The sequence below is a fragment of the Eublepharis macularius genome, chromosome 17, assembly GCF_028583425.1.
Source record: "Eublepharis macularius isolate TG4126 chromosome 17, MPM_Emac_v1.0, whole genome shotgun sequence".
NCBI classification, from domain to species: domain Eukaryota; kingdom Metazoa; phylum Chordata; class Lepidosauria; order Squamata; family Eublepharidae; genus Eublepharis; species Eublepharis macularius.
Window position 1 is genome coordinate 19,358,302 of NC_072806.1, and position 22,997 is coordinate 19,381,298.

At 45.9% G+C, this 22,997-nt stretch overlaps 1 protein-coding gene across 4 annotated transcripts; it reads right to left on the reverse strand.

Annotated features, from left to right (window-relative positions):
* Positions 1 to 602: 602 nt before the first annotated feature.
* LIG3 (DNA ligase 3) lies at positions 603 to 22,245 on the reverse strand. 4 transcript variants are annotated; one of them, XM_055001873.1, is made up of 20 exons: positions 22,198 to 22,245; positions 20,510 to 21,065; positions 19,360 to 19,503; positions 17,394 to 17,591; positions 16,048 to 16,199; positions 14,935 to 15,101; positions 12,624 to 12,701; positions 12,097 to 12,265; positions 11,298 to 11,453; positions 10,768 to 10,899; positions 9,616 to 9,695; positions 9,433 to 9,520; positions 8,147 to 8,224; positions 7,255 to 7,378; positions 6,248 to 6,390; positions 4,143 to 4,217; positions 3,847 to 3,993; positions 3,267 to 3,441; positions 2,901 to 2,995; positions 603 to 1,360 (listed from the first exon to the last, which is right to left on the reverse strand). In XM_055001873.1, exons 2-20 carry the CDS (start codon positions 21,048 to 21,050, stop codon positions 1,124 to 1,126), a joined length of 2,979 nt encoding a protein of 992 aa, XP_054857848.1. In that variant the 5' UTR covers positions 21,051 to 21,065; positions 22,198 to 22,245; the 3' UTR covers positions 603 to 1,123. The 4 variants fall into 4 exon arrangements, with proteins under 4 accessions (XP_054857848.1, XP_054857850.1, XP_054857847.1 ...); XM_055001875.1 differs by having other exon boundaries at positions 603 to 1,357; positions 22,138 to 22,221; XM_055001872.1 differs by having other exon boundaries at positions 22,138 to 22,221.
* Positions 22,246 to 22,997: the final 752 nt, after the last annotated feature.

Genomic DNA, 22,997 nt, shown 5'->3' on the forward strand with positions numbered 1-22,997 from the left:
GCTCCTTCCTCTGTACTCCACAGCCATCTGGTTGCTCAATGAAGAATGTGAAAGTTACAAGCTGTACCAGTCTATCATAACATACAGTACTGTTGGGGCAGGAGAGCAGATCCTCTTATTGCTGCAAACCTCAAGCAAGCAATAGCCCTGTACGTGACTACACTCCAACCCACAGAACCCTCTCTTGTCTGAGTGCTGCTTTTTACCATGTCCATAAAGGCAAAGAGGGTGAATGAATGCCTACTTCCTCTTAGTCACTGTTGTCAACTGATGCTGCTACAGAGGTCTTCATGGGGGGCAAGATATAGCACTTGTAATGGTGCCATTGCAACATCTACTGCTAAATCACATGGTCTCCTAGAAATGAGATAGTAAAATCATTTTTAAAAGGTTGTGCTGTGAAAATGGTAAAACCGCTAAGAAAATGCCATGTATATGACCACTCCCAACCCAACAGACATTGTGGGACAGAGGGAAGGGCGACAGGGCCATTCAGGACTGAGAGCATCCAGACGCTCCTCGAGGTCGAGGCCGTTTGTTTCAAGCCTCTTGCTGAAGTTGTTTGACTCACCCTTAAGAACAACACCTTAATACTTACTAGCTTCAGGATTAGCATTTTAAAGAATTTATACAGAATCGATGAAGAAAGTTATCCTTCAATGCCAAGCATACAACTGTAGCACCATCCATTTATGCAGCTGTATGTAACCAGTGACCTGGCCTCTGAACTACGATAGTGGGAGGGGTTTTTTTTGGCAGCATAAATACAAACGGCCAAAACACAACGATTGGCAAATGACAGCGCCCCACCCCCAAGCTTTTCATCCAGTCCTGTCCGAATCAAGTATCCCCAAGAACAGCAGAGCAGGACATTTGATTCTCCACTAGCGTGCTGAAAATGAGAAGATCCAATCTTCAACTTCCACAAGGTAAAAATAGAGCGTTTCAATTCATTTCCATATTGTCATCTCCGAAGTTCCGAATTTCATTCCGGAAGGTGTTCATTTAAAAATTACAGCACAGTCCTTGGAGTTAAAAATAGCTGTTCCCAGCCATTGTTGGAGGAAAGCAGGCAAGAGACGCTGACCAACCATTAGTTCGCTAAGATCCCCCAGCTAAGTCTTCAGCACGGGGCCACCAGCCTCCTTTTCCTAATGCACTCCCAGATCCAGTCCGGAGAGACGTGCCTGGCCTCCAAGTTCTCATCCACGTCCCCCATCACATGCGTTGCCGAGGCTGTGTCGAACTCCTGGACCAGGTCTCCATCGTAGGCTACGAAGTAGCGCCTGATTTTATTGAAATCCTCCACAGAGGGTGGGAGATACAGCTTTACCCCTGTGAATATGTCCAGCAGAGTCTGCTGTGTTGGAAGGAGGTGGAAGACAAGACGGGTGAGTAAGAAAGAAAAACAAGAAAGAGGTGTCAGCCTTCTGCCTACAAGCTCTGAACTTTTACTAGCTCGTGTAAAAGGTTGGGGAAAACGTGCAATTCTGTACCAGTTTATCGGCTGGTAGTGGTAGTAAAACAGAACGGAGGACAACGAATAAGTAAAAATAGGTTGCGGTGGTTGCTGTTGTTACTTAGTATAGAAATGTTTCCCCACTATAGAATACAACAACCATAAAAGAAGCTGGTGGTTCCCAATTAATAGAATCAGAATTTTTTAAAAAAGACAAGTCTCTGTCTCGAAGACCCTGAAACATCTGGGGCAGCTTTTGAGAACTGAGAACTGTCTGGCCCTTCCAGAAAGTTTTGCTTGGAGGGGGAAACTTGGGATCTGTGTTGGGGGCCCTCTCTTGTGCTACTCCCTCCCCCAGATACAATCTCTGTGCAAGAGGAGGAAGAGTGACTACATTTCTGCCTAATAAACATCTTTGTTTCGCGCATACTATCTTGTAAGAATTGCAGTGCGGAGGGCTCCACACTGTATTAAAACCACAGCAACCGGCTTCTCGTCAGTCTTCTAATGATTAGCCAACTGTGCTGACATCTGTGCTAAAGTCTCTGGCGCCCAAGCTGGAACTGCTGCTCTGAGCATCTTCCGCTGCATCACTAAAGTGCTGTAAGAAAACAGCAGCTGGGCTGAGAAACTGGCTGGTCCCAGTTCTGCGCACTCGGGCCCAGCTTTGCTGGAGGGGAACTTACTGGATGATGGGCCTAAGGTTTGCTTTGCTGGATCGGACCAAGGAGATCATCTGGCCCAACAGTCTTATTTCCAACAAAGGCCATCCAGATACCTTTGCAAGCACACAGGCAGGCTGTTTCATGCCTGCCCTCCTTTTGTGTTTCGCCCCCAGGAAAGATGCTGTTTGTTCACTGCTATCTTTGTCAACAGCCGAGCGCCATGAACATCTGCTTCGAAAGTGCAGGCTCGTGTTTTGTCTTGCAGTCAAGGATGGCACACGTTTTCTAGTCCTGTTCAAGAGTGCTCTCCCACCGCGCAAGCACTAAATAATTGTAGTTTCAGAATTTAAGCAATTTTACATCTACCAGATCTCCCTGAATCAAGAGTCTACCCTTCAGGCCCAAAAGGAGGTAAGAAGATTTCCACCTAAAAGACAGAGAGGCAGCCGGAGCGAGATTAAGGGGACTTTGCTTGCATCAGACTCTTCTATTCTAGGGTTTCTACTTAGTTTAAGAACCAGACTTAACAGTGCAATCCAAAGAATTACTCCAGTCTAAGCCCTTTGATTTCAATGGGCTTAGACTGGAGTAACTCTTTAGGATTATGCTGTAAATCTTACGTCTCAAAAACCCAACAAACCACCACATTAAGTTTGTGCACATGTCAGATTCATTCTAACACAAGACAACCAGGGGCTTCCATTCCCAGAACCTGCAACTTTATTTAAAGAACGGATTCGGGATCATCCGGTGTGAGGGATCCATGCTCCTCTTACCTTTCCCTTGTTTTCACTCAGCTCAGGCGCTTTCCTCTTCTCTCCCCGCCTTTCCTCGGCTTTCTTCAGAGGGGACTTCCCCGCGGGTTTGCTAGCTGCAAGGAGAAACGCTTTAATAATCAAGCAGTTTAGAGCACTCAGCTAGATCGATCAGTGGTCCGAGGTGTTCTGTTCCACACACTGCTCCCTCCACCCCTTTCAAAGCATCCTGAATCCATACTGAGTTGAGACTACTTTCTATGGCTGGATCCACAAGCGTTCTGCAAAACTCAATGAGGAACACTCTTCAGCTCTAGGCCCAAACAAGGTACCCCTCTCTGAACGCAGCTTCTAGTGCTCCCCTCAGCCACAAGACCCCTTCCAGACCTTCAGGTTTCTTGGTTTTCGCAGGCGACTTGTTGGAGGGCTGCTTGACTGCTTTCTGAGGAGTGGAAGATCTGCCCAGCCCCTCGTTCTCCCCACTACTGCCAGCTGTGGAGTTGTCTTCCTCGGTGGCGACCACAATGAAGTCTGACTTCTCTTTGGACAGCTGATACAACTCCTGTTACCAAACAGCAGAGGTGCCCTGTTAGAAGGGCCTAGCAGCAAGGGGAACTGCAGATCTGAGCTTTCAGCATCCCATCCTACGCTTCTTAGCAACATAAGGAATAGCCGCTCCTCACTGGGTCCCTTCTACATGCAAGAGCTGACCATGACCAGATTATTCTATCTGTACATAAAGGACTGCTGCCCAAGCAAGAGGGGAGGCACTCTCTCCTGCGGTCCTGATATTATGAAACTCCCTCCCTCCTTTGGAGATCCACCAAAGCCTGAGCCAAACTCATTCCTGGACATTCTTTCAAGCTTTTTTTGCTTGGGTTTCCTAGGCTGCCTCTTCCTCCTGGAATTTATTAGCCGGAAGGGCTAAAGGGAGCCTTCATGTTTAGAGGCAAAGTGGCAGACTTGCCTTGAGCTGTGGGAGGTTGGTAGCTGTTGTCCAGTCTTTGTCATCACGGATGCGTGTGCAGCGAGGGAAGCGGATGGAGATCCCATCGGCAGTGTGAGCCTCCGCTTTGGAAAACTCAGCCCCGGTGATCTCCCACACAGGTGCTTTCTAAGAGAGTGTAAGTTATTAGTGTCACTCACTCTTGGTTTAACGTACCTCACAGGGTTGTTGGATAAAACAGAGGAAGGGGAGAAGTGTATAAGCTACCCTGTGTTCCTTGGAGAATGAGAAAGATAGAAACATGACCGGTAATTTACCTTTGGATCAGGAACAATGAAGTCTGGATAATAATTCTTATTAATCTTCAGCCAACTTGGGATTTTACTGGGATCCTAGGAAGCAGAATGCACGCTGGTGTGAGAAACAACAATAATCATAACGCAACCCATTATTTCAGCGTACCAGCAACACAGCCCCAAAGCTTCATGGACAAGCCAAGCCAAGCCAAAGCCTGCTCCAAGACTTTTGTGATCCGGCACCATTCCATCCCCAAGCCCTGCACCGAAAGAGTCGCAGCACCTCCTGGACACTCAGCTACCACTCAACATGCCGAACCTCCCTGGGTATGACTTTGTAACTAGCAAGACTGCAGGTGGCTGGAGACCGCAGAGATCTGAATATATTCAAATGCACCAACTGCTTGGCCAGCAGAGGTCTTGCATGACTGGGGCCAGTCAGAATCATGCTGCTCGTTCTTGAGACAAAAAGGAAGACCCTAAAGGGTCCATCTAGTCTTACGTTCTATTCACAGCCATGGCCAGCCAGATGTCTCTTGAAAGTCCACAGGATGAAAGCAGCACCCATTCCTTCCTTGTTGCCCCCCAAAACAAAAAGCAACTGGTTTTCACTGATTCATGTTCAGAAGTAGTGTATGTTTCATTGAGCCACCACAGCTGAGAGCCACTGAATGGCTGGTTTATAAGTTTGTTTCTTAAGGCATCTAAGCTAGAGGCCATCGCTATCTTCTAAGTGCCATCTGAACTGGGCAGCCCATATACAGGTTTACCAACCTTGGTGAGAAGCTGGCCTGACAGAAGTTGATGTGGTACAGTGACTAATGGTGGGACCCAAAAGCGCCATACTATGGGCAAAACAGAACTTCTGTTGACATAGGAGGGCAGAGTGATTTTTACCACTCCCACTCCTGCCCCTGCACATCCCTGCTTTGCTCCATGCACTGTTTCCTGATGGTCCTTCCTTTGATTTCCCAGGAGCAGACTGTCAGGGGACTCAGTCAGCTGCTGAAGAAAGGGAGGGGGTGTTCTGCTCTACCTGCATCATTCTGCAGGTGGTGCTTTGGATCCAACCAGAAGGGCATAAACCAAGAAGCTCCTTGTTTCAATGTCTCCTCGACTACCCACTCAGTAGCTGGGCGTAGACAAGACATCTTCTTAGTCATTCATACAGGCAGCCCTAAGCAGAGGCCAAAGAGTTTGCATCTAACTGCCAATTTGTAGTATTCTTATTTATTTAATTCCTTTATACCACATTTATCTCCCCATTGGGGATCCAAAAGCAGCTCACAATAATGTCCCCTTCTCTATTTTATCCTAACAACCCTGAGAGACAGGGTAGGCTGTGTGTGTGTGTGACTGGCCAGACCCAAGTCACTCAGCCAAACTGGGGAACTGAACCAGGGTTTCCCAGGTGGTGCAACTGTTAGTGTTGGACGAGCATCTGGCTTCCCCCTCCCTACCCAATCCTAGTGTGAACTGCTGGCTTTCAAAGTAGCTACAGAGGGAAGGACACACGGAAGTAGACACATGATGCTGAGGAAGGATATTGGTTCACCTGGCTCAGAAACACCCACTCAGAGTCTCTCTACATGGGATGAATTACATGAGGATGCTCAAGGGAAGGGAGACACAATGTTAGCTGGGAAGCAGAGTTTTGAAAGACAGATCGGAAGGCTCTGTCAGTTTCACCTCTCTAGAGCCCTGGCTGCTCAGAGGGTTTATTTCCTCTTTGCCTCCCCAAAGGGGAGGTGAAATTGACAGAGCCTTCAAGGAGGCGAAGAGGAAATGAGCAAACCCTCTGAGCAGTGATCTTTGCTAGCCCTAGAGAGGTGAAACTGACAGATCCTTTCGATCTGTTTTTTAGAACTTGGCTTCCCGGCTAACATTGCGTATCCCTTCACTTGAGCGTCCTTGTGTAATTCATCTCGTGTAGAGAGACTCTCAGACAGGCAATCGTTCTCCAGGGCCCCAGGAAGAGAAAGGTTCCTCCTTCCCCAACACCTACTACTGAGGACCCCTTCTTTGGAGATGCCTGGATCAAATTTGACCACCCACTCACCCACTGCACCTTCCCACAAAGGGACACCAGAAACGTGTTCCACCTCTAAGGAACACACATCTCGCACCTTGCTGATCTTCACCATGTCTAGCTCCTTCTGCAGTCGAGCGAGAGTAGCATCATCATGCCCGCCAGCACATTTTGTCACCGTGCACCACTTCTGGCTGTCAGGATCGTAACAGCCCATGAGAAAAATGGACATCATGCCACCTGGAACAGAGAAGTAGGAGACAGCCTGTGCACCCGAAAGCTTAAACTGGACACATCTTTCAGCCTTGATGAATCTCTCTGGGGACAGCAAACCTTCCCTTGCTCTGTTCTCTCAATTCCAGAGAGAATATTTTGGCAACATGGTGCACTCTTTGCACTGCCTATACTCCAACAGCCACAAGAAGGTGGCCATATTTGTCCAATAACAGTTTGAAAAAACAACTGGGATCACAGTATACAAACCCAAAGACAAACAATCAGTGTGATTTATGGCTACTATATATATACTTAATAAAATTACATATGATCCTTATGTATTACCTAATTCTATTAATATACTTGCCATAAATCACAGTGATTGCTTGTCTTTGCATCTGTCAGACATCAGCAATCCAATAAGACATTATGGGAAGATTTGGATACGAGGAGAGAATTTAAGCAAGTCAGCATCCCAAATTGGTATACTTTCACTGAGAACATTAAACCATACTTTCATAAATGTTTTGCATTAAATGCAGAAGCAGTAGACAGATGTTATACTACACTTTTTAATCGCAACCTTTGTCCAAGGAGCTCAAAGTACAGACTTTCTATCCTTCCTACCACCCTGGGAGGTAGATTATGCCAAGAGACACTGACTGGTCCAGGATTGCTGTACATTTCATGGCAGAATGGGATTTGAACTAAGGTCTTTCAATTTCTGATCTCTTAGCCACTATGCCAGGCTGGTATTCCCTTTATTAGGGCTAGCCAAAGGATTGGAGAGTTGCCAGCAAGCTTCTGAGTTCTCCTTTGGTCTAGAAACAGAACTCAAGAGAAAAAGGTTGTTCTGGGATCCCCACCTTCAAATGCTGTAATACTGACCTTTGCTCCCTTGCCCATAAAAGGCACCCAAGACCACCAAATCTGCTGTGTCGGCCATTGCTCCCTCGTTCAAATAATCCTTTTTCACTTTTAACCAATGACGTTTTCCTGGCTCATAGATACTCTATATGAAACATATGAAAAGTGGGTGGGAAGGAAATCAGAAAGGTAATAGTTACGCTCTAAAATCTCATCTGTCTTATCTGGAGTTGCTCTGCTGTATTTAACAAGAACAGTAAGAAAAAAGCAAATCATTTTTCTTAATTCACACACAAAAAATGCTTCCAAGTGCACTGGCAATGCCCCTCAAGCCCTCTGAATCCAGAAGGGTAAAGAGGACAGGCTACTTCCCTAATAATTAGCCAAGCCAGAATTAATTTTCTTCCTTAAAAGTATATTCTGCAGAGCATCTCTCCACTAACTGGCTTCTGAGATTGCTCCCACAGAAATAAAAATCAATTAAAGCAATAAATAAAAACATGCAATAACAGAACAGCTGCAGCAGAAAAATAAAAAACGTAATTCCCACTCCCACCCACTCAAGAACCTTGGCAACAACAAAATCTGAGTAAAGAAAAGTTTTTGCCTGGTACTTGGAACACGTTAGGCTCAGTGTGAGGCAAGTGGGCATAGGGAGCTAGTATCCAAGCTGAGACCCCCCTAAAGTAGAGGACCTGCAGGTGGAGATGTTAAACAAAAGCGTCATCAACTTTGGACTAGGTCTTGCCAAAACACACAACAGTAAATAAAGCATTCTGAAAGGAGGGGCAGGTCCTGCAGTGGAACGGAAGACGCCTCCCAGCCTTGCATTGTGCAGACACAGCAGTAACAGGGTGTACACACGAGTGCCTTCAATGTGGCCTCCACAGAAAGAGCAAGTCCACCCACTTGCCTTCACATCCTTCAGCACTAATCCCTCCAGCCCTTCGCGGATGACTCGGTTGATCATATCGGCCAGGTCTGAAGCTTTCTGAAAGAAACCAAAGTTGACTATTGTTAAAAAGGAAGGAAGAGGCATGTGACTAGTGCTCTTGGCTTTTCTGTTTTGCTCTTTGGCAAAAGTGAGCAAGAGGAAACCTAGTACAATCAAAGAAGATTTTCAAGTTCATTTACTGCCACTGTCTCTAGCAGGGCTTTGTTATAAAGGTACACTCAGATAACCCAGCATAAACTGTAGTCACACCCCAACTTGCAAGTGTCATGATTTTTCATCTCCAACATCTGGATGTCAGTTCAGTCTGAGGACAACTACCATGGCCACTCAAATCTCTGCAATCTATACTGTGTTGAATATACCAGCCGCTGATTGTGTTGATTTACACTGTGTAATCTGCCTTGAAGTGGACTATAAATAACAAAATAAATAAAATCTTCTGCAAATGACGCATGCTGGACAGAAAAGCTCCTCGGAGCCCTTCATATCATCAGGTCATCAACCCTTAGGGCTAGCACAGTCTACTCTGGCAAGCAGTAAGATATCCAGGGTCTTGGGAAGAGGGCAGTCTTTCCAAACAACTGCCTCCCAGGATCCTCTTCATCACAGATGCAAGAGACTGAACCTGGGACTGTGAGCTCACCAAGCATTTACTCTACCCAGCTTTGGATACTCTGCTTTTTGGGGGTCACTGCTCTTCCTCTTCGATATGCTGTTCCAAATAAAACCAAAACCAAGGCGGCTGTCACTTTATGTTCAATTTGCCTGTATTATGATACTTCTACACAGCAGCCCTCTCAAATGGATAGGTGTTCTCATCCCCATAGTGTTGATGGTGGGCTGTGGTCAAAAGAGTGGCTTGCCAGAAGGCACCTAGTGAGTTTGTAGCAGTGGCTAGATTTTTGAGCCAGGGTCACCACTGCTTCTGTTGGCTGCTGTACTACTCCAGCTCCTGAAGGCTAAAGATAATGCTGCTGATTCTGGTTAAGGCAGCAAGGTTTAGAGTCTGCTTATTTCTTAGCGGGGGGGGGGGAGCAGGATGGCAGGGAATGGCCTCTTCCTACTGGCTCATAGTGGCACTTCTGAGAATTCTCAGCTTGTCTGAGAAACTTGAAAAAGGATGATTGAACTCAACAATGAAATCTGGGGAACACTAAAAAAGTGTGCATGTGGGGGACTGCTAGCACACTTCCAAGCTTCTCTGCGCCTCCGCATCTAAGTTGCCATCCAAAATGGGATCTTACTGTAACATGCTTCATCTCTGAGAAGAGGATTCGGTTGGGGATTTCCACCATGTTGTCATGGAGAAACTTGCGGCGCTCCCGTAGGGGCCTGTGGAAGACCAAGCAGGATAGGGCACTTGATTGATCCAGGGCCATTTTTATAGACATCTCTCTCTCACCAACACCCTAAAGCATCACACCCACCTGTCCATCAGGCTGACATCATTGAAGTAGATGCAGTCGAAGACGAACAGACAGACGTTGGCATCTTGAAAAGCAGCTTTCTACATAATGGAGATAGGAGTCAGCAGCCACTGGTAATGTACTTAAGTCATAGAGCTTCCCAGAACTGGGCTAAAGTCCGTCCCCTTTGGAAAGTAACAGGCTTCCTTGGGAAGCACAACGGGCTCCGGGTCTTGCTCCACTCCTTCCCAACACGATTGATTACAGTCTCTTCCTGTTCCCATATAAAGCTTCCAGTTAGGATGCCTCGCCTACGTAGTAGAGAGATTCTTCTCTACCCCCTGATCCTACAAGTCTTTCCTGGGTTCCTCAGATCCATACCTGCCTTCAACAAAACAGATTTTAGTCTGTTGCTCTGACTAGCACCTTTCCTTCACCCTCCAGTTAGAGGTAATTGGCTCACTTTCTTGTTGCTAAAAGCCCAACTCTGCAGAGATCCAGATGTTCATTCTTCTGACTCCCCGCTTAATGGGATGTGGGCACTTTTTTGCTATAATATAGTGGGATGCCTTTTCTTCTTATATTTATAGGGACCATGGCACATCTGATGTCACGAATTACAGGTCACAGCAAGTTTTATATGATGTGTTTTAAGTTCCTAAACCTGTAAAGTAAGTTTAGGTTTGTTAAGTATTGAAAGGGTTTAAAAAAAACCAAAACCCTGAACACCCCCCTGTCCGTGACTTTAAACTTTTTGGAGAAAGCGCATCTCTAACATGGCAGCTAATGAACATGGACAAGGAGGGTACTTCAAAGTCTAGGTCCAACCACAGACACAAGGGCTATTCAGGAAAATGGGAAACCCAAAACAAGGCCTTGACGGACCTTAAGCATGCTTATGCAGAAGCAGGTGGAACACTGGTTTAAAAGCCTTTTTAAAAAGTACAAGCTAGCACTCTGCATTGCATTTACAAACCAACTGGAACTTAGTGAAGATCTCTAAGCAGCGGTTGATCAGATCAACAGGCCCCTATTAAAACCCTGGCTGTTGTATTTGGAACAAGTTTCCACTTTGTTAAGATACACTGCCACATGCTTTTTGCAACCAAAGGCAGCCTGATTTACCCAACCAAATCAATCAAAGGGGACAGAAGTCTTCTTATGCTCCAATACCTTGTGCACCCCGAGAGTCCCAAAAGGCAGCGGCTTCCCTGTTTTGGTGTCGATCAGAAGGACCTCTGCATCCAAGATCATGCTGTGCCCTCCTGGGAAAGCCTTGGGAATGAAGTCCTTGAAGTGGGCCACCTGGTTTAAGGAAACAGGTATCATCCCAACAAACCCACGATAACGTGCATTTCTGATGCATTTATATAACACCAGAGTAAATACTCTGAATCTACCTCATACAGCTTCTCTGTAATTTGTACAAGAAAACCTAAGAAGTTCTGTACTGTATTGCTAGGGGAACGGGGAGAAGAGGTCTTGGGGCACACAGACAGAGTATCTTGTTTAAGTCCACCTAGTGGGCGTAGGAAGTAGAAAGCTTTAACTTGGCTAGGAGGGAGTGGCTGCGAACCTGTTCTGTGTGTCTTTCATGATGGGCATTTTTAGCATCTTTTTTTCTAAAGCACTGTATGTTACCTTTGGCATTGTTATTTACAAGTAGAAAGACAAGAGCCAAAAAAAGCTTTCTAAATCAGTACCTTGTGAGGAAGGACTGGTTTCAGGCTGCGGCTGAAATAGCTGAAGTGATCTCCCTGCTTGTGCACCTGGACACGTTCTCCATCATATTTGATCTCCGAGTACATCCCGTTGGGACACTTCTTCATAGCATATTCAATGGACTTACATGCTTCAGCCTTACAGAAAAAGGGGAAGAAAAAACAGCCCCTATTTTATGATGCAGTAATCTTCAAATTCGATATAAAAAGAGATGGACCAAAAAGAGATGCAGAGATGGATCGACTGGCCATCAAAGAGTGTACTGAGAAAGAGACCACTCTCTGCTCAAAGACCCTGGAGAGGGTCTGCTATCCAAGCATTCCCCCATCATGCCTGAATCCAGCTCCGATTATCAGTTCCCTCCCTCTAACCTACCCAGGCTAGAGGTGGTGGTTCTCTTCAATGATGTCTTGATTCTGGCATAATGGAAGGATACCCTATGGGGCCAGAGGGGGAACAGATGATCAGGCGGCATCTGTTAAACCGGAACCAAGTCCTCCCAGAGAACTCTCTTTGCTAAAGGCCTCTCATCTATCCTTTAATTGAAATATGTAATTTGAAAGCTGCTTTGGTAGCCATAAAGGGAGGGGGTGCTGAAAAGCAGAGTGAAATGGGTTAGATAGGCCAACTGGTATAACCTGGAAGTACTGAAGCTGGGCTGCAAACTACTAATCAGTTTCAATGGCATGTGTTCAGCTCATCCGCTCATTCATTCAGGATTAACCTCCGGCTAAACCTTGCCCAAGAAGGATACTGTCAAGAGGCACAGTAGTCCCTTACCAGCATAGGCTGAACAGGGGTCATCAGTGAGGCCTGCACACTGAGGGTTTTCTTCAGGCCTGGCACCTTCTGGGACTCCTGCTGGTTCCTCAGCACCCTCTCCACCACGTCTTGGAGGTTGCGTGATGCCTTGAATGCCTCATAGGCATTTGGGTCCAAGGCATCTAGACTTCATACAGAGAGAGTGGTAAGAGGAAAGAAATGAGAATTCTCCGTGTCCCTCCTATTTGTTTAGGGCAAAGACCAGCACAATCTTTCTGGCTGTTACCCAATTGCGGTTCTCCCTCAAGGAAGCCAACAATACCCACCATTAAAAAAGGATGCAAGGTTTTAATACACAATTATGTTATTTAAGTATAGCTCAGTACTTTCATCTGTGACTATTTTAGGGAATTCCACCTCCTCCCACCCCTGACCCTCGTAATCGGTTTTGATCATTTGAAAACGGACAGGGTTTCTTTCCTAAGAATCAAGCCTGCACATTCTTTGGTTCTATTTTTGTCCCTTTATGGCAAGGCCGTACTCACACGTGCTTTGCGCCAGCGTTCATTTTCAAGTCGTGTTTGATTAGCCTGATGATGCACTTCAGGTCATTGGCTGTGCACCTGGAAGACAAGGAACGCTGCTCAGTAAGTGGGTCTGTGAATGGCTCTGTCTCGTGCAGAAGGGAAAAGAAACCCAGCAACAAATGAGTATTGTTACAGTCCACAAGAGGTAGGTAGATTAGAGGGTTTGCGGCGCATAAGCTAAAGCATCTTGGCCAATGGTGGGAGTAGCTCCTTCAAAATCCACCTACAAACGCTGCACTCCTTTGGTGTTACACAATGGCTAATCATGAGCAGCCACATAATGAAAATGCCTTTGTCATCTGGTGACCACTTAGTTTTCTGCTCTATCTTTTAGGTAGTTATGATCACCAGATGATGTTTCTGATACAGGAATTCCCTTCTGACAGCCAACAAAAATTAAAGCCCTTCAAGATCTTAAGGGAAATTGAGCTAATCATTTTTAAAAGGCCAGGATAGCTAGGACATTAGGGTGCCCCAAAAAAACCCCAAAACACAGTTGACAGAGAAGACTAGTAAGTATTTAAAACCATAGATGTGCCAGCAACACCTAGCACTCTACCTTATATTGAGTCAGACCATTAGTCTGTTCTGACCAGTAGCAGCTCTCCAAGAGGAACTTCAGTGGAATGGTGCAAGAAGAGAAGTTCTCATGTGGTCTTGTCAGTACATGGGGCATTTGAACACAGGGAAACCTGGGATCACATCTGGATTCTGGGATCAATGTGATTTGGATGGCAAAAGGTAATTCAGTTTGCAGTGTGCTCTTTCTCCAACAACTCCTGACAGCACTAAAGTCATTATGCTGGAAATGCAGGACACAGAGAAACTAGAGAACTGAGTAGGATTATGCCCTTTGCACTAATCTCAATGTAAATTTCAACTCATAAAGTGGGCCCTCTCTTGGAAGGAAGGCATGTGCTGCAACTGCAAGCACATCTGAGGCTTGAAGATGTCTTGTTCTCCCTCAGTTTACTTATTTAAAATATTCATATACTGATCTTACAAACTAAGGGAACTTTCAAGGCAGCTTCCAGGCTAAGAAGAATACAGTAAGAACACAGTGTAACAATAAGACGGGCAGAATCAAAGATCAACATGCAGCCAATGACAAATAATTGTACTGTAAGGTGACATTCAAACAGTAAAGGAGAAGGAAAAATAACTTGAATAGTAAAACCGCAGCAGAGAGTTTCTTCGAAACAAGCAGTCACTATCGGAACGTTTACCAGATACTGCTAACATCCTAAAACCGTTAGACAGAGAGAGAGCTTGTCAGACAAACAAGAGTCAAGAGTCCTAGGTAACCAAAAACACTGCAGTCGGAAACTGAAGATTTGATCATCAGCACTAGCTACAGGGAAGAAGTCCCACAAGCAAGATACCACAACAGAGAAGGGCCATGTTATGACCTGTACTTTCTTTGGGGTAGATTTTTCTTTTAGTCTTCCCCTTACACCCTCTGGGTAGTTTGCTGCCACCAGGAATATATTATTCCAAAATATTGTATTCAAATTTCCCCTTTGGTAACGTGTTTAAGCGTCAGGCTCCTTCGTGGTTCTATGTGGCCCTGAGGATATGAATGGGATATAGCAATGACAGCTACACTGGGATATAACGAAACAAAATAAATGTTTATTTTTCAAGAAGCGTATTGGTTTCATAAAAGTAGTTCTTAGTTCTTAAAGTTACTTCCTATAAACTCATTCACACCGATCTCTTCTAAGGCTTCACACACAGTTAGCCTCCTTCACTAGACTCAATAGTCCCTCACAAATACTTCAAATATAGGCAGCACACAGCTAGCCTCTCTTTCTCTGACTCTCATTCACAAAAATATGAAACCTGCTCAGGCAGCACACAGCTGGCCTCCCTTTCCCTGACTGAGTGTCCTTTCACAAACATGCTCAGTTCAGGTTCCACACAGGTTATATTTCTGTCATAAATACTTCAGTATACTCAGGCAGCACACAGCCAGCTTGCTTTCCTCTGACTGACACTTTTCTCTCCCTCTCCCAGTCTCAGACTGCATTCCCTCCGCCCACACTCTCAGTCATCAACCAATCGGAACACTCACTCTTCCCTCTCTCACCCCCACTCTTCACCTAGCTCAAACCAAGCATTTAAAGACACATGCACCCATTTACTTGAAATCATTACAGGCCCATCTCAGAGAAGGTGACTCACAGCGTGCCCCCTGCCCCCATGACCTTAGACAAATGGGCAGCTTAGATCCTCTTAAGCTGGAATGTAAAAGGGAGTGTCTGCCTACTTGTTTGCGATCTCCTGCAGCAAGCTCTGCTGCTCATCCTCTTTGGTAAGCTTGGAGAGCTGGGTTAGAAACTCATCCACCTCTTGGATCGTCAGGAGGCTTTTGGAAGCAGGAGGGCAGGACTTGCTCAGCTCGAAAAAGATCCGCACCGTCTCAGAAACGTCCCCCTGTTTAGGAGGAAGAAAAAGTAAGAAGGGCAGAAAGACACCAGAAAGAGCTATCGTTTCCTTTGGCTCCTGCTTTGCGGTAAAAAGGAGAGGCAAGGAAGTTCAAAACCAGTCTTCTGGTATGCAGGCTTGCTGGGATACAAGCAAATGGGCAGGCCAGCACTGCAGGGAGATGGTGCATTTATTGTTTGTGGCAAGATAAAAGAGACATTTTACTTTTACAGAGAGCAGCTGGATAGAAGTCAGAGCTAGAAAATGGTTATATAGCAATGTAGATGGAGCTTTACAGAACAAAAGGACACACACAAGACAAGCGTCTGCCCCAAGGAACTCACAGTTTACACTTTGACAATAGGGAGAGGCAACAGCCACATGGTGGAAGCAACTAACGAGGGATGAACAGCTCATAAAGGAATGTTTAGGTTCTAAAATCAGACACACTGAATACTTGGCAATCCACATAACTCTTTCTAATGTTTAAAGCACTTTATGTGCGCACCATCCCCATAAAACAGGTCGGTGTTACTCGTTCCCATATTGCAGATGAAGGACAGATGCTAAGCACAAAGGGTCATTTCCAGCATCTGCCTCTGTGCTATAATGAAGAGCTTCTGCCTGTCAGGAGAAAGGGCTACGGTGGACAGCCCAGTTCCGTAAGGAAAGCTTCACGTTTACTCTGTTTTATGTGACCAAACATGAGCCAGCCCTGATCAGGCAATAAGCCGCTGCTCCCTGTGCAAGCAGAACCTTCCAAACAAGCCATCATGGGAAAGCTTTATGAAGTGTGTGACAGAGCTGGAATTAAACTGAGCTTGCAGAGGATGCGAGTGTGGCCATACTGCAGAAAACAGGGGGGTGGGTGGCGGCTGCAGAAAGCAATTATGCTGCAGAGTGGAAATAACTTGGAAGAATAACTAGCCAATGATCTAATCTCCCCTTTGCTAACCTGTTCCAGGTCACGGGCCATGACTTCCTGGTTGCAGCTGAAGATCCTGCTGAAGAGTTTTACGATCTGCTTGTCGTTCAAGTTGTAAACACTTTTAATGACCCCAGGCAACAGCAGCTTCACTGTCAGATAGAGATCCCCATGGAAGCCATCTGGAAGAGGGGCAGATGTTTGACACCACATGAGCAGCTGGAGACCCAGTCTGGCCTCTACAGGCTTATTCCATATTTGCATAACAAGGATGCTAGCTTCAAATCCACAGGGGGCCTTCAAAGCCGCTACTTGCCTAGAGGTCTGCCCTTGGAACTAAAATGTAGGAACTCCTTTTTAAAAATCCCCCTATGACAAATTGCTGTCTAGATCTTGAGCGGGGGTGGTGGTGTTGGTATTACTTGAAATAGGCATCAGAGTAGGACTCTGATAGTCAAAACCTAAGGCTGTTTTAACTTGGGGGGGGGCACATAAAAAACTAGCTTTGAAACAGTTTCTAACACTTTGTTCTGTCTGTTGCGCTCTCTTGCAACAGGGAAAAAAGTAAACCCCTTCAAAAACCAGCTCACTAATGATAAAATACAATTTTTGCAGAACACACAGGTATAGTTTTGAAGGTGCTTCTCCGTTTTATGTTGCACGAGGGAGCTATTGCCTTATTACATTTATGTGGAAAGGCAACACAAAGTGTTTCTTCTGTGGGAGCAGTGGTAATTTTAAAAACAGATTTATACATCTCAAAAGTACATTTTTTCCTCAAACTAAACTCACTGTCAGCTTTCTGAAATTCTTTTTTGGTAAGAAGCAAACAAGCTTACGGTTAAAGTCATAGTGGGACAGCATCTCTACTGAAAACCCAGAAAGCTCTTGAACGACAGAGCCGCAGAGATGGAAACAGAAAGGACAAATAGAATATGAAGCGTGGAAGGTTCTAATTTTTAAGACTGCAAATGCCTGGCAAAGCCTCTGTAGCAGAGTTCAAAGGGGTGTGTGTGTGTGCAGCTGTCAGAGGGCTTTACTCGAATGTTCTCATGCACACACGAGGGAGCTTTGCTACAGAAATACACAGCTAAGAAGTAACTAAGATTGTACAATTTTAGAGACTGCACTGCACTTAGCTCCATCACGTCCAATTCCAAGTTGCCTTTTGGTACTTATTTTTTAGACAACAATGATTCGTGGCTTGTTATACAAGTCCACCTTTTGTAACATAGTTATACAAAAGTCAGTGCCAATGCAACTAATAACATTAGATGTTTAGGGAGTGGTTCAAAGTACTAAATCGTAAGCTAAAGCAGGTGGAAGAGACACGTAGTACATTCACCCAGGTGCATAAAAGTAAGGAACAGTCTCACCTCCCCCAGTTCCCTTCTGCAGAAAGTCCTGGATTATCTGGGTCTTTACGTTGTAGCTGGGCTTGTCGGCAACCATGGCGCAAAGCTTCCTGAATTCCCGCAACAAACAATCCTTATGCTTTGGGTCACACTTCTCTGCAGACAGGCTGGACTTGTGGGTAGAGCTGGATGCCGCTTCCTCAGAATTGCCTGGCTTAGCTGGGCAGAGAGCTGAGCATCAGTAAAAGACTCCCCAAACTGGTACGGCTCTTGCGTCTCTGCCCCCTCCCCCATTTGTTTATGCTTCTCTTCAACTGTTAACATTCTCAAGTTAAATATAAAGCAAAAGTGTCTAATATCCAAGGTTTATGCTTCTTCTGAATTAAAAATGGACACAAAAGAATTCAAGGCATTCAGGAGACAGATTAGTCACCCTCCAAAGAACCTGTTCCCTGCACAAGTCTCCATCCCGACTGGAAAGAGGTTAGCTCAGAACAGTAATTCAGGCAGAGATGTAGCAGGCAGACTCCTATGAGTAGACCACCTGAACTCAAGGGCTTCCTTAAATACACAGGATATATTTCTCACACCACCCTAGTGTGTCCTGCAATTACAGCTTCAGAATATAAGGCTCTGTCTGGTAGCTGGTCTTCAGGACCTTTTCCAGCTTGCCTATGAAGAGAATACTTGTCAGAGATGCTTTAGGCTGATCCTGCACTGGGCAGAGGGTTGGACTAGATGGTCTGTATGGCCCCTTCCAAGTCTATGATTCTATGATTCTATGCCTGGAACTAAATCTGGAGATTTGTGCATGTGCAAAGCACATGCTCTGCCATTAGCCAAAGCACCTCCTTGTTGGCTCATTAACACAGGGCAAATCCAGGAGTTGAGAAACATATGATTTTTAAAAAGTCTTCTGTTTTATCAAAAAGTGTCTGCTGAGGAAGAAAGGGAAGGAAATCAGCTGCCAAAATTACATTAGGAGGCCTGAGAGGAGCATACACCTTCCTTTCTATTTGCACTAATTAAATCACTACACTAATCATAGCTCACTGAGAGTCTCACTAAATGAGACGCATTACACAAGGATGCTCAAGTTAAGGGAGATGCAATGTTAGTGTAAAAAGACAAATAGGAAGGTTATGTCAGGAAATAAACCCTGAGGAGCAATCTTTGTACCTTTTCTTTAAAGAGGAGGTGAAGAGGAAATAAACCCTTTGAAGAGTGCACACTGAAGGCTCTGAAGAGAGGTGAAACTGACAAAGCCTTCTGATCTGTCTTTTACAAAGAGGTCTTGTGTAGAGACTCTGAGTTTTAAAAGATACATCAGAAGGCTTTGTCCCCCTCCCCTCCAAATCACGTATTGATGCAAGGGAGCAGAAAATAGCCTCCAGGGAGAGTCACCTTGTATGGAGGGGGAGTCACTCTGCCCAGAACGGTGGTTTTAGAGTGCCTTCTCCCCCACCTCTTTCACCACTCCTGGCAGTATTACTCACTAGCATCCTCCACTCCGGTGAAATGTTCATTCAGAGCCGGGGGGGGGGGGAATCTTTCATATGAGCAACAGACAGTCTCTTTCGGCTCACTCATCGCTGATTGGCATGTGCTTTTGTAAAATTTATTTTGCTCAGAGATAAGGAGACAGGAGAGCTAGAAATGGTCTGTGTGTGTGTGTGTTGTTTTTGAACTGGCTGCAGCAGGATCTGGCTCCCTGCAGACTTTTATGCAGGAAGTTGCTCCCCTGTCCAGTTACAGAAAAGGTGCAAAGATTGCTCCTCAGAGGGTTTATTTCCCAACAGAGCCTTCCGACCTGCCTTTTTACACGACAATTCCCAGCTTACATTGTGTCTCCCTTCACTTGAACAGCCGCATGTCTCGTTTTGAGAGGCTCTGAATCAGTGGCAGCAACAAGCATGCTATAGATTTTCAACAACAGTTTGAGCCAAAGCCTCAATGCATGAAGAGCAAACGAAGAACACCCCACCACCTGTGAACCCTGAGAATTTCTTAGGTGAGGGATCAGAGGACGCTGCCGGCATCTTCTTGGGGGAGGTGATTTGTCCAGTGGGTGAAAGCTTCGCCTGGACAGCTGTCTTTTTCTTCGGTGTATTTGTAACTTTGGAAGTAAGCTCTGAAAAAAAAGAAAGACAGGAAGTCAGGCATCAAGTGCTTCACATATATTATAAGCACCTACAGGCCTGGTGCACAAGTTCAAAATCTGGCACACAGCTTGATGTTCAGAGGTTTTTTGGGTTAACCAGAGGTGATGTTTCCGGAACATGGTCCTAGCCCTTCAGGGCTGTCGAGAAAAATCTGAAAACATCTCAAGCTTTCTGCTTGTTTTTTTCTCTTCCAGTCTTCCCCCACCCCAATTATTGGTAAATCTCAGGGAGTGAAGAAAAAAGGTTAAGAATTTGCAGATGCATGCAAAGATGCTGAATTTGCACAATAGATGCCATTTGCACAAATTACTGCTAGCTGATTGCAAAAAACGAACATTCCCATCCAAGTGTGTCCCTTTTCCCATCTGTAATTGAAAAGCGATAATATAGAGTCAGTATTGCTTCCAGGAGGGGGTTTAACCAGCGAGATCCTGGTTCAAGTCCTTGCTCAGTCATGAAACCCACTAGGTGACCCTGGGATGACTATTTTATCAAGCTAGCCTATGTCTTATGGTTGATGCAAGGAGAAATTTCAGAACAGGACCTTTCAGCTCCCTGGAGGCAGTGCAGTATTCCAAAGAGAGAAACACATAACAGAACAGTCTACACAAGCCCCCAAAGGATACCGAAGGCCTAAAATACATGGCTGTCCTCATCACAAGAATTTAAAAGTTTAGACTTGAGAATTGCTGTTCTGACTGCATTCCTTTGCGTAACTCAAACTTCTGAACCATTATTTTTGTACTATTTCTCATTTCCTTTCATTGAACCTTACCCATTATGAGAAGACAATTCTTAAAGTGATTTGGACAGCAAATGCATATAAATGGTGTTATGCATTGGAAACCCCCAACAACAACAACAAATGGTGTCATGAAAAAGCATACACTGATACTATATGAATAGTTCAAAGAAGGGCATGTGGGAACACCCCCATTCATTATGGATGCCACCAACCCCTCCTGCATAGCTCACCTGAGATGTGCTGGTTAATCAGCTCTTTCTCACCATCCTGCAGCTCCTCCCAACCCTCCAATTCTGTAAGATCCTCGATCTTCTTGGTTGTAGCCCGAGCCCTCTCCAGCTTCTCGAAGATGCACTTGATGTGGTACCACTCCTTCATATCCCCACCAGACTCTGTGAATGGATTGGGCACCACCTTCCCGATGCGTACCATCCCCTTCAGTATCTTCTCTTTGCACTTCTTGCAGCCCGCTGTGCCTCGCTTGGCATAGTCCACACAGTACCTCTGTTCTGCCATCTCAGAGTCTGCACACAGGGCCTTGAAAGTGCAAACGTACAAAGGTGCTGGAAAAGCAAAACCTTGTGCAACCGGCGGGTATTTTTGTCCAGCCGAAAGCAAAGAGTGATTTCTCTTCAATGACAAATACCTGCAGAGTGACTTTTGGATACCAAAGCAGGTTTGAGAGGTCTGTATGGGCAGTGAGACCCACTTCTCACTTCTCTTTAGGTTCCTGGCTGTGTGCAAGAGAAAGACTTTGAAAAGGAAAGGCATCCAGTTTTGTTAATGCTGTGGGAAAGAGAGAAGCAAAAAGAAGCAAAATGCATTACTACAAATCCTGAAAAGAGATTAGAGGTCTTTTTAGCTAACAGATTCCTTATATTTATCCAAACATGTCTACATAGAAGATGATCTCAGCTCATATGATTCTCACCAACTCCTATTTTTGCAAAAGCGACACTTCCAACTTCTCCGCCAAGCATGAGAATTTGAAATGTAATAGTGGAAAATACAGGCTAGCCTGTAAAGGAAAGCTAGCTTTCTTATGTGATGCTACAGTGGGGGGGGGACCTATCCCTCAAAAACTCATTTTGCAAATACTTTCCTCTTTTGCATGGTACTTGGGGCAGCACCACTGTCATTTTTAACCTGGGCTACTGTTAAAATATTCAGTAGTTTTACTTGGTGGGGTGGGGGAGGGAGATAGTGGTTAAGGGTGTTGGACTGGAATCTGGGAGGCCCAGGTTTGAACCAACACTTTGCCAAGGAAGCTGGCTGGGTGACCTTGAGCCAATCACATGCTCTCAACCTAACCTTCCTCACAGGGTTGTTGTGAGAAGAAATAGAGGGGAGGAGAATGATGTGATCCAATTTGGGTCCACACTGCAGAGAAAAGCAAGGTATGAAAAAGTGAATGAGGAAATAAAAATCTGAAACTTCATTGGGGGTTTTTTTGGAGAGCTTCAGAGACAGTCAGACATGTAATTGCCATCAACTAATAAGCAGCTTCCAACCCCGTTGTGATGCCATTCAGAAATAAACTCCACCACCCTCAGCCCGACCTACTTTCCCAGCGAGCAGGCTTGAGGCAGTCAGCTGCTCTGCGCCAAAATCTGCATTTTGTGGTGGGAGAGTTTAAAGGGCAAGCCCGCCAAGCCTCTCGCTCACCCGCCGGACACCCTTCACCACAGCTTCAGCCCTGGGACGGGCAGGCCGAAAAAGTCATGGGAGAGACTGGGACCCTTGCTTGGGGAAACCCCCCCCCCCATTCACCGCGGCAGCCTGAGGGAAAAAAGGGTGGCGGTGAAATTTCCCGGCCTTTCCTTTCCTCAGAAAGAAAGGAGAAACTGAACGCACGCACGGTTTGCCCCTTGATGCCACCTCAGACCGAGCACAAGCCTCCCCTTCATGCCTCCATTACCCGGACCGCCGCGACCCCTTTAAATCCGGGCAACGCGCGGGCCTCCAGGCGACAGCGCGTGCGCAGTAGCTCGGAGCGTCCCGTCGGCCGTGACGCCACAGCGCTTGGTCAATGCGCTCGTGGAAGGAAAGGCCTTGCCCCTCCCTCTCACGCACCAATGAAGGAGAGGCCACGCCCCTCCCGCCACGCTCTTAGCAAAATGAGACGCCGCGCCCCCTCCCTCCCTGCTCCCAATGGAAAGAGGACACACCCTCTCTCTACGCTCCAATAAAGGAGACTTCGTCCCGCCCTCCTTCTATGCTCCCATTGGAAGGCAACATCCCTTACGCACCATTGAAGGAGAGGCCGCGCCCCATCCTCGCTCTAGAGGCCACGCCCCCTCCCTCCCTGCTCCCAATGGAAGGAGAGGCCACACCCTCTCTATACGGACCATTGAAGAGTGGCCGCGCCCCATTTCCCCTCTATTCTCCCAATGGAAGGGAAAGCCGCAGTCCTCCCTCTATGCTTTTCATAGAATGAGAGGCCACGCCCCTTCCCTCTACGCACCAATGAAGGAGAGGCCTCGCTCCGCCCTCCCTGTATGCTCCCAATGGAAGGAGCGGTCACACCCCTCCCTCTATGCTCTTAATAGAATGAGAGACCAGCCTTTCCCTCCCTGAAAAACCTGTAGAGCTCCTTTGAGGTCCCTTCCCCATGTTAAAAATCTGGATTGTAAAGTTTCTGAAGTATTCTACCATATGTCATAAACATTGTGGACAGTATACGAATAACAGATACATTTTAAGAATCAGCAGCAAATG